Consider the following 12,215-nt stretch of genomic DNA (forward strand, 5'->3'; position numbering starts at 1 on the left):
TTTTCAAGTACCACATACGCATAATGACTACAAAGGCTTTGCTGATGAGCCATGAGTTTAACTCTTTCAGAATCAAGATAAAAATACCTTCTGAATGTGGCTGTTTTTAAAATATTCTTCAGGGAGTTCCCGTCATGGCAGAGTGAGAATGAATCTGACTAGCATCTATGAGGACGCAGGTTTGTTCCCTGGCCTTGCTCAGTGGGTTAAGGATCCGGCATTGTGGTGACCTGTGGTGCAGGTTGCAGCCGTGGCTCGGATCTGGCATTGCTGTGGTTATGGTGTAGGCCAGTGGCTCCAGCGCCAATTCGACCCCTAGCCTGGGAACCTCCATCTGCCATGGGTGTGGCCCTAAAAAGCAAAAAATAAAATAAAATAAAACAAAAATATTCTTCATCTTTTTTCGAAGGACAGAGATGTGGGAAAAATAATGGAAAAAAAGAAAAGACTCTCAAATGGAGAGAAATGACATCTACCCAGATTTCCCAGATCAAAATGCCACAAACTACACGGGCATCATATTGGTGGTTCGCCTTCATTACAACTTACTTTAGCCCAGGAAATTTCTGTATCCAAGTCACCAAGCAAACTTTCTAAAGTGGATTTCTGTACCAATTCAGTTTCAGTAACAGAAAGCCATTCAGAGAGGGAAGCAGTCTCTTTCTTCATTTTCCGAGCTAATTGTGATGCTCTTTCCAGATCCTGCTTTCCCTCTGTCACCTAAAAAAAAGAGAGTGAGAGAGATGACCATGAGTGGGAATGAATCAGAACATTAACTAACGATCCAAAGGGATTCATATTTAACACCCAAGACATAGCCAACCTTTATCTCTGGCACCTAAGATCACTCCATTCTTGCATTTCTGCAGCGGGACAATATACTGCAGTGGTTAAGGGTCAGCAACCCTAGGGGTTTTCATCTTAGCTCTGCCACTTACTTCCTAAGTGACCTTGGTGGAGGTATAGCCCTCAAAAGGTTGTTTTGAGTTGTTTTTTGTTGTTGTTGTTGTTGCTTTTTAGGGCCACATCCGCAGCACATGGAGGTTCCCAGGCTAGGGGTCGAATTGGAGCTACAACTGCAGGCCTACTCTACAGTCACAGCAACACCAGATCCAGGTCACATCTGCGACCTGCACCACAGCTCAGGACAACGCCAGACCCTTTAACCCACTGAGCGGGGCCAGGGATCAAATCTGCGTCATCATGGATACTAGTCAGGTTTGTTTCTGCCGAGTCACAATGGGAACTCCCTGTTATAAGTGTTCAATGAGAGAAATACATATACACAGGGCTTGACCCAGTCCTGTAACAAAGTTGAGGAATCAATAAATAGTATCTCTTATCATTTTGATGCCTTAAAATCTTCTCAATGACGGATTCTGTTTAAAAAACACACACTCCAAGTTCCTGTCGTGGCGCAGTGGTTAATGAATCCTACTAGGAACCATGAGGTTGCGGGTTCGATCCCTGGTCTTGCTCAGTGGATTAAGGATCTGGCCTTGCTGTGGTGTAGGTCGCAGACGTGGCTCAGATCCCACGTTGCTGTGGCTGTGGCGTAGGCCGGTGGCTACGGCTCCAATTAGACCCCTAGCCTGGGAAATTCCATATGCCGCAGGAGTGGCCCAAGAAATGGCAAAAAGCAAATAAATAAATAATAAAAAACACACACTGAACCATATTTTATCAATGTGAGGGGGGAAATAGCAATATTGTTTTATAATCATATGTTTCACAATTAACCACCTAACTTATAGTAAATGCCTGTGCAATATAAATGTTTATTATTATTTTGTTCTTACTATTGTTGACAGAAAGCAAAATGAACTGAAATGACACTTATCAGGCTCTTAATGCAGCGCTCACATCATGCTAAGGACTCTCACACACGTTATACAGTAGAACCCTGTGACAGGCACTAACCTTTCCATTTAAGAGAACAGCGCAGTGAAGCTTAGAAAGGTTAAGGCTATGAACAGGATGGCACGACCATCAGATGGAGCCTGGTCAGGCTGACCCTTGGCATTACATGATGATACTCTCAAACCAAAGTCATTCACAACCTAACGCAGAGTTGACACTTTAAAGGATGTCACGATACATACAGAAAGACATTCTTCCTTTCATGTGCACATACACATAGATGATAACATTACTTAAGAGTGGAAAGTTATGCACAGGACGAAATTTTCTTTCTTTCTTTCTTTTTTTTTTTCTTTTGGTCTTTTTGCCTTTTCTAGAGCCGCTCCCGCGGCATATGCAGTTTCCCAGGCTAGGGGTCTAATCTGAGCTATGCCAGAGTCATAGCAACGTGGGATCTGAGCCACGTCTGCGACCTACACCACAGCTCACAGCAACACCGGATCTTTAACCCACTGAGCAAGGCCAGGGATCAAACATGCAACCTCATGGTTCCTAGTAGGATTCATTAACCACTGAGACATGATGGGAACTCCAAAATTTTCTTATATGCTATAAAATTTCTTAGATATAAAGACCAAATTTTCTTAATAAGTACCATAGGATTACATTTCTTTTTTATTGATCTCATCGGTTCAGTTTTACTCTTCTATGCCTCAAGGATTGATTATTATTAAATTCCTTTTTATTTTCTATTTTTAATAAGATATTTTATTTAACCCTATATATCCAAAATATTATCATTTCAACCAATAATCAACATGAAAAATTACTGAGATGTTCTGTGCTTTTTTTTTAAACGATTTTTATTTTTTTCCATTATAGCTGGTTTACAATGTTCTGTCAAATTTATTACTGTATAGCAAAGTTACCCAGTCACACATACATATGTATATATGTGTTTTTGTGTGTGTATGTCTTTTTAAGGATGCACCCACGGCATAGGGAGGTTCCCAGGCTAGGGGCTGAATTGGAGCTGTAGCCATTGGCCTACGCCACAGCCATAGCGATGCAGGACCTGAGCCGCGTCTATGACCTAAACTACAGCCTACCACAACGCCAGATCCTTAACCTACTGAGTGAGGCCAGGGATTGAACCTGCGTCCTCATGGATACTAGTCAGATTCGTTTCCACTGAGCCACGACAGGAACTCCTAAATTCCTTTTTAAAACTGAAAAAATTTTTTCTATGGAAGTTAATTAAAATTCATGACTCTAATAGCACCTCAATGCAGACTTTAGGAGACAAATACTTGAATTCTATTAAAAGATGTTATGTATTCAAATGATACTTAACCTGACTTTGATATGCCCAGGCAGCTACACAACAATCAAAATACTTAAGGCTACCAAGAATTTACGTATACTAGGAAGAAAATAATTTACAGTTCAACTTATAACAACTTACACTCTTCTCAGCCTAATCAATACATTTTAAGATGTTCTGCATATTGAATTAGGTAATACCAAGTTGTAAATCTTTTACCTAATCATTTATCCTTTCTCCTTCTTGAATATATAACCATTTGCTCTCAACAGGATCATTCCCACTAGGTATGAAAAATACTTAAGTGTGTATCTGTTTCTTTCTCTCTCTCTCTGTCTCACACACACACACACACACACACACACACACACACACACACACACACACACACATATTTCCTACTTTGGCCCCATCTCCGCTAATGACTGTCCTCTCTCCTACCTTTCCCATACAAATTCTCAAAACCATTTCTCATCTCACATACACACTTTAAGCCATGACATCTGGCTTCTATCTCCCTCACTTCTCAGAAATTTTCTTTGCAAACTTCAGCAATGACCCCAATGGCAAAAGATCTAATGGACATTTTTAAGTGGATGTCATATTTACCTTTCAATAAATTCAAAACAGGTGTCTACCCTCATTGTCAAAACACCCTCTTCTTTGGCTTCCCAGACCTAGCACTCTCCTGGTGTGCTACCAGTTCTTGCTACTTACTGTAGTTTTTTATATATATGTATATTTATATTATAGATAAATATAATATATATCTATAGATACATAAATATTTATATAATTAATTATATATTATAGATATATATTATATATATTTGTACAGTGTGAGTTTTTAAGGTGTATAATGTGATAATTTTATACACATATACATTGTGAAATGAGTACCAATGTGTCAAGTTAATTAACACATCCATCATCTCAGAGTTTTTTGTGATGAAAACATGATCTACTTTCTTAGCAAAGGTCAAGTTTACAATTATGGAAAACAGCATAGCAATTCCTCAAAATATTAAAAAAGGAACTACCATATGATCCAGCAATCCTACTTCTGGTATATATCCAAAGGAAATGAAATCATTATTTCCAAGAGATATCTGCTCTCCCATATTCATACCCATTGATAGATGAATGGATAAAGAAAATGTGGTAAAATATGTATATATATTTTATTTTACAAGCCATTGATAGATGAATGGATAAAGAAAATGTGGTAAAATATGTATATATATTTTATTTTACAAGCCATTGATAGATGAATGGATAAAGAAAATGTGGTAAAATATGTATATATATTTTATTTTATTTTACACGTTCATCTTCTTCAGATATCTGCCTAAATGACTTAATCCCTCAAGACTTAATTCAGGCCCTTTTGTTTTTTCACCGTATCCTCTCCTTATGCAATCTCATCATCACTGAAAACTTTAATCACCACCTTGATGCAGGTGACTCATTAAAATTCATCTCTTCAGCCCAGATAAATTCTCCAGACTTGAATAATTTCATGAATATCTGACATATCCAATTAACTCTCTCAAAGGCATTTAAAATGTCACCATGTCCAATACACGCTTACGGTTTCTGCACATTTCTAACTTTTCTTCCAGGGCACCATCCCCATGATGGCACCATGATCTTCCACATCGTCAAGCCAGACACCTGGGAGCCCTCCATCTCTCTTTCTCCTGCATCTTCACATCCAAGTAGTACTCATCTCACTTCCTAAAGATGTCTTAAAAATCTGCTCGCACCATTTCCATTGCTCCCTCGTAATTCAAGCACCATCATCTCTCACTAAGAGTGTAACAAAGACTTCCTAACTGGTCTTCTCACATCCATTCTTGCTTCTCTGTAATGCCTCCAAACTGCTATGAGTGATCTTTTAAAAAAAATAATAGTTTCTGAGTACGTTGTCTCCCTGCTAAAACCCTACAGTAACTGCTCATTTCCCTCCAGATGCAGATTAAAACCTTTACCACAAACTCTAAGGCACTGGTAGGATCTGGCCTCATTCCATTGCTCCAACACCATGCTCCCACACTTGCTTCCCTGCTTTAGCTCACAAATGTATCATGCTGCCTCCTGCCACAGGGCCTTGACACATGCTGTTCCTTGAACGCTCTTTTACTGATTTCACCCAGGCTACTCCTATTGATCCTTCAGCTCTCAGCTTACACACCACTTTCTCAAGGAAGCTTTTGTAACACAGACTGGACCAAATCTTCCTTCACATACAATTTTTTTTTTTTTTTGGCCTTTCCTTCATCATGTGGAAGTTCCTGGGCCAAGGACTGAACTGCACCATAGTAGCTGCTAGAGCCACTCCAGTGACACCACTAGATCTTTAACCCACTGCACCACAAGGGAGCTCCTACATACACTCTTAAAGTATTACATACACTCCTTCGTAATACTTCAGACTGACAAATTAACATTACCTTGCTCAACTACTTGATTGATTTTTTTTCCTTTATTTCTCTCGGTTCCATTAGGTAGAGAAATAATTTACATTTTTGCGCACCGCTGTATCTCTATGGCCTGCATAACTCCTCACCAAAGTCTCAATTGTGTTGAATGAGAAAATGACTTAACTCTAAAACCCTAATCACAGCTGGAGAATTGGTATAAAAACCAGCCACACCATTCTCATTTGTAAAATGCCCAGTCAATGAGTAGATACAGTAATATTTCACAAATAACTTCAGCTATATGATATAAAAAGAAGCTCTAACATATGTTTTCCAGATTGCAATGTATTAAAATGATGCACAATGTATCACACCAGGAATCTAATTTTGCAGAAGCCAGGTCCAAATTGCTCCGGAAATGCATGACTATTCATTCTTACTAATCTGAAAGTAATCACAAAATTTCAACTAGTATTCTCTGGGCTTTTGTAGAAACTAGTTTATATTGAAGGGCCAAAGAAGTATCTAATATATTATCTACACAGCTTTTCAATATTGATGAGACGGTTTTGCTTCCACATGTTTTTTTTTTTTTTGCTTCTTTTTTTGTTTTGTTTTTGCTCCCTTGGCTTCAGGGCAGAGATTTTCAATGAGAGAAGGCATTAAGCCTATTGCACCCAGAGTTACTCACAGTAAAGAGCCTAACAACTGACCCATGAATTCATTAAAATGCCCAAATTATACATGTTTCCTGAAAGGATTTTAAATCCTGCTAGATTAAAAAGAACTTCCTGTCACTTACTATCTATTAGAGTCCTGATATTTTTAATTTTTCTCAGTAGACTACTGAATTTAGAAATTCAAAGACCAATAACTTGAGTTTATACAGAGATTATTATTGGTAGAGATTCCTTAAAATAACTTATGAGGAGTTCCCGTCGTGGCGCAGTGGTTAACGAATCCGACTAGAAACCACGAGGTTGCGGGTTCGGTCCCTGCCCTTGCTCAGTGGGTTAACGATCCGGCGTTGCCGTGAGCTGTGGTGTAGGTTGCAGACGCGGCTCGGATCCCGCATTGCTGTGGCTCTGGCGTAGGCTGGTGGCTACAGCTCTGATTCAACCCCTAGCCTGGGAACCTCCATATGCCGCGAGAGCAGCCCAAGAAATAGCAACAACAACAACAACAAAAAAGACAAAAGACAAAAAAAAAATAACTTATGAAATGTCAGTAGCCATTGAAAATGTAAAAATGAGTGGATTAAATGACATTAAAAAGTACGTTTATATATAACAATTCATCACTGTAATAGTAACACATACACTTAAAGAAATATATGGAAGTTCCCTTTGTGGCTTAGCAGTTAAAAAACCCGATTAGTATCCATCAGGATGCGGGTTTGATCGCTGGCCTCACTCAGTGGGTTAAGGATCCAGCATTGCCATGACTATGGTACAGATCACAGATGTGGCTCGGCTCTGGTGTTGCTCTGGCTGTGGCATAGGCCGGCAGTTGCAGCTCTGATTCGACCCTTAGCCTGGGGAGTTCCATATGCTGTGGAGTGCAGCCCTAAGAAAAAGGCAGGAAAAAAAAAAAAGTGAGAAAAGAAATATATTAAAAATTATTGGAATAAATGAACACGTATTCTTGATGCCATAAAGTTCAAACATGCATTTTTAAAATGTATAAATGAGAGAGACAGAGGTGGGCAGTGCCCTTGCTCTCTCACCTGGGCACCCAGGTCATTGTAGAGAATCTTCAGAGAAGTCAGTTGCTCATCCATCCCTTTGGGGTTGTCGGTTTGCTGCTTCTGGACGATGTGCCGTCCTGTCTTGATGACCGTCTCCACTTCAAGCTTGACTTCACTCAAGATTTTATAGAGTTTCTTAGAAATAAAGCAAGATAAATTTTATATATTGTAGTGAAATCATGCCAACTGAAATCATTTCAGAACATGGTGTACAAAGACTGACAGCGAAGAACTCACTATGGAGATCAGAGGGCTTTATCTTTCTCAGAGCTGGTTCAAAGGATGAGTAAAATGATATCAAGGTTGAATAACATTTTAAAATCAGATAAGAAAGTACAGACAAAGAGATTATACTTGTTTTATTTAGAAAAAAACCTCAAGTATGTTTTAAAGATTGAGAAAAGTACTTGATAATATGAACATTTTTTCCTACATAAAATGAGAAAATATTAGGACTAAAATTGAATGTCTAATATTTTATTAAATTACATTTTTTAAAAAACCTTAAGTGCTATTACAAGGAAAAAAAGCCAACTTTGGCTACTTTGGGAATTTGGAAATATTAAAATTCATTTTTTTTCTTACAACTCCCTGAAGGACCAAGTCTACCACAATGAGCACATATTAGCTATATAATGAAAAGATATACAAAAACTCAATATACCAATATATATATATATGACTATAGGAAGTCAGAGTTATGTAGGTCAAATTCAGAGTTGTCCTCATCCTTATTATTTTGAAAGTAAGAAATTTATTCTGAGCAGGTTCTCCGTCTCCATTTATCATAATCTTGACCTGATACACCTCATGTGGCTCTGTCACATAATAATAGACCACTGCACTCTTTACACAAGGTCAAAGGCAGTGCTTGCTTTGTTGATCTCTATATCTCAGTAAATAAATAAATATTCATATTCATACCTGCACATGCCAAGTATAGTTGATTTATAATACTGTGCCAGTTTCTGCTGTACAGCAAAATGACCCAGTCAAATATACACATACACACACACACATATATATACATATATATGTACATTCCTTTTTTTTTTTTTTGTCTTTCTGCCTTTTTCTAGGGCCGTTCCCATGGCATACGGAGGTTCCCAGGCTAGGGATCTAACCAGAGCTATAGCCGTAGCTGCTGGCCTATGCCAGAGCCACAGCAACACGGGATCCGAGCTGAGTCTGTGACCCACACCACAGCTCATGGCAATGCCAGATCCTCAACCCACTGAGCAAGGCCAGGGGCCGAACCCGCAACCCCACGGTTCCTAGTCGGATGAATTTCCACTGTGCCACAATGGGAGCTCCCTATACATTCCTTTTCTTATGTTATCTTCCAACAAGCTCTATCCCAAGAGACTGGATATAGTTTTCTGGGCTATACAGTAGGACCTCACTGCTTATCCATTCTAAATGTAATAGTTTGCATCTATTAACCCCAAACTCCCTCCATCTCACTCCCTCCTCCCTCCCCCTTGGCAAACACAAGCCTGTTCTCTGTGTCTGTTTCTGTTCTGTATTGATAAGTTCGTTTGTGCCATATTTTAGATTCCATATATAAGGGATATCAGATGTTATTTGTCTTTCTCTTTTTGACTTACTTCACTTAGTATGATAATCTCTAGTTGCATTATCCCAGCTTTCAAGTAATCAAACAACCTTCAGTATGAAACAGGTATGTGGAAACTGCAATTTTTAAAAGCATAAAGAACTCTTCCTAGACTTTCCTTGTCTTAACACACACATCTTTAGTTTTTTCATGATTCTTCTCAAGGAGAACACTCATTCTAAGATTGTGTATGCTTAGCCACATTATTTTAGAACTTCTATGCAATTGAATATTAAAATTCAAGACTAAAATAGTAATAAGGCCTTATAAATAATTTTCTTTCACGTCTTAGATTTAAACTTTGATTAAAAAATTTATTTTTCTAGAGAATGATTTTTTATGCTACAATATTCATGACATCACTCTAAGTGTAATTTCTTCTTTCATATTTTAGCCTTAAACTTAACAAATTTAAATTTAAATTTTTACTTTCCTTGAGAATGAATTTGTTGTATACTGCAATATTCCTAACATTCATTCTAAGTATGGTTCTTTTACCTAACTCATCCTTTAAAATTTACTGATTGGTCACATTCTGGCAAAGCCTTTTCTAACTTCACATGTGATTAAGATGTGTTTCCTTTGTTTTTTTTTAATCATGTTATATACACGTCTGTTCTAATTTCTTTCTCTCATTACCCTGTACTAACTGACTTTACTCTGTCGACTCTCTCCTACCCTTATCTCCTGAGAGGAAAAGACCACGCTTCCTATTTTTTAACCTATTTTTCATCCTTTATCCCCATTCTTAGCGCAATGCAGACTGACAATTATGGAATAAAACAGGTCCTGAAGCCCTAGGTGAAGCCATATTAACTGCTGCAAAACCCACTGTACACATCAACCACCAACGGCCTCACCATACACTTGTCCAAGTGGGTCTGTATGACATCAGGGTCCACATCCTTCACACCCAGAACATGAAGTTCTGCTTTCACACCATCCAGCACGCGCTTGCAGTCAAGCATGCGCTGTTCAAAGTTAGCAGGCTTCTGGAAAAGCTGGAACTTGGTGGACACCTCTCGAAGCTTCCTCTGTTTGCAGAAATGAAAATAACGTGCCATTCACATCAAAAATGATCATCTCTCTCAGCAGACAATATGAGCATAACACATACTGCTAGAAAGCTGCTAGAAAGCCCCTCAAAACATTCCTGGAAGGAACTCCGTGAGGTTGCCCCATCACCTTAGTGAACGGCACACAGCCCAGTGTCATGAATTACCTGCCACTCAGTGTCCCAGTCTGAGATATAGGGAAAGGCTAAACTAGCCTGGCTGGAATTAAAACTGTATTAATTTTCTCACCTGTTTGAAAAACACACTTCAGGAATCTAGAACTCACAATGCCCTTCATCGCAAGCTCAGAGGGAAAAGTTGGTCTCAGATCCCCAACTAAGGAACTTAGTGGTACCACAGCCCAGGCACTCAGTCTGCCCAGTATACCAGCCACACCGGTACTGATGGAGGCTCTGCATCAATGGAAAAATCCATACAAAGGAAACTTCTAGATCCAGCTTGCTCTCTCTTCTCAACCCAACTAGCAAACTCAGTTCCAATAGTTTGTACCCATGCAACGATTTGTTTCAGCTGCTCTGCCTGTGACAGTGCATCTCAACACATCACTCCCATCCCATTCTTGACATCATGAGAAAACCAAAGGCATCCAAGTTGTCAGCTCTTTCTCATTTTATGTTTTTGTTTTTTGGGTTTGGTTTTTAGGTCCACACCTGGGACATGTGGAAGTTCCCAGGCTAGAGGTCAAATCGTAGCTGTAGCTGCTGGCCTACACCACAGCCACAGCAATGCCAGATCTGAGCCACGTCTGTGGCCTCCATCAGAGCTCATAGCAACACCAGATCCTTAACCCACTGAGCAAAGCCAGAGATCGAACCCACATCCTCATGGATACTAGTCGGGTGCTTAACCCGCTGAGACACAATGGGAACTCCCTTTCTCATTCTATTCTTATGCCCAACACACTGAAAAGTAAAAGGAGGCTGCCCTCCCTCGTCACCTGGAGCACATCCGTCTGACTTCCTCCTCTGGCAGCCCTGCCATCTGGGGAGGTCGGAAGCTGCAAACGTGCACTTCTTCTCAGCTCCTCTAGAGTTAGCTCATGGGCTGAGATCTCTGCTTGAATTTTCTACAAAGAGATTAGAAAAGAGAATGTCTTCTTTTTAAGTTTCATAGAGTCATACAACACATAAGAACATACTGACCCCTATACAGGCTTTGGTAAGTGTGCAGTATAATAATATGGACCGTATTGTGGGACTGCGATATGCTGTGCACAAAGCTCTTTGCAGCTGTCATTTCTAATGTTCACCACTTATTTATAAAGAGGGGCTTTTCCCAACTTCATAGCTTAGAAAACTATAATTTTAAGTGGTGGTCATTTGCCAGGATCTTACATAGAAACCATGAGAACCCCAAACCTGCCCTGTGAGTAAGGTCAGCCTTTCTCGCCGACTCTTGGTTGGGATGGCAGGAGGGGCTGGTGTCCTTCCAAGTGGGGAGACACTTTAGGATTCACATCCATGACAGTACCTGGGCTTCCTGTGGGACCTGGAAGGCGTCTATCCTGTCAGTCAAGTACGTTGTGAGCTGCTTGTCCAGCTCCCCTAAGCTCTCCTGCAAGACCTGAAGCATGTGGTCAGTTTCCCGCAGGACCTGGAGTTGTTTTTCCAAAGAAATCTGCCTGCTCTCTGCCTACATGGGGGAAAATTTAATGATTAGTCACTCAGCACAAATACAAATAACTGAATATAAGAAAACCAAGGAACAGACTATAAAAGCACTACTTCAAGATTTTAGCCTGAATCATAAATAAATAATAACTAGCAATGATAACAGTGAAAAGGTCCTTCTTGTATCTTGTACATCTTGCAGGAAACTACTAATTTTTATTATGTTGTTATTTTTTTTTTTTAACTGCCACATCTGCGGCTATGGAAGTTCCCAGGCTAGGGGTCAAACAGAGCTGCAGCTGAGGGCTATGCCACATCCACAGCGACACTGGATCCGAGCGGCATCTCCACCTACTCCACAGCTCTTGGCAATGCCACATCCTTAACCCACTGAGCAAGGCCAGCCATCAAACCCACATCCTCACAGACCCTATGTTGGGTTCTTAAGCCACAACAGGAACTCCTATGCGACTATTCCTATATAGACCTGTAACATAATCCTTAAAGGAAATTAAATAGTTCACTGGTAGAAACAATCTCAAAGATAAATCAAGTTCTGC

At 39.7% G+C, this 12,215-nt stretch overlaps 1 protein-coding gene across 11 annotated transcripts in view; it reads right to left on the reverse strand.

Annotated features, from left to right (window-relative positions):
- The window catches only part of UTRN (utrophin), a 537,684-nt gene that overhangs the window by 319,283 nt on the left and 206,186 nt on the right, over positions 1-12,215 (reverse strand). For all 11 annotated transcript variants that reach the window (XM_047770002.1, XM_047770001.1, XM_047770005.1 and 8 more), the window contains 5 exons: positions 11,516-11,677; positions 10,983-11,111; positions 9,830-10,003; positions 7,334-7,489; positions 550-720 (listed from right to left, as the gene is read on the reverse strand). In XM_047770002.1, the coding sequence (XP_047625958.1) occupies positions 550-720; positions 7,334-7,489; positions 9,830-10,003; positions 10,983-11,111; positions 11,516-11,677 (792 nt within the window). The remainder of the gene's footprint in view (positions 1-549; positions 721-7,333; positions 7,490-9,829; positions 10,004-10,982; positions 11,112-11,515; positions 11,678-12,215) is intronic.

Source organism: Phacochoerus africanus, chromosome 2, assembly GCF_016906955.1.
Source record: "Phacochoerus africanus isolate WHEZ1 chromosome 2, ROS_Pafr_v1, whole genome shotgun sequence".
NCBI lineage: Eukaryota > Metazoa > Chordata > Mammalia > Artiodactyla > Suidae > Phacochoerus > Phacochoerus africanus.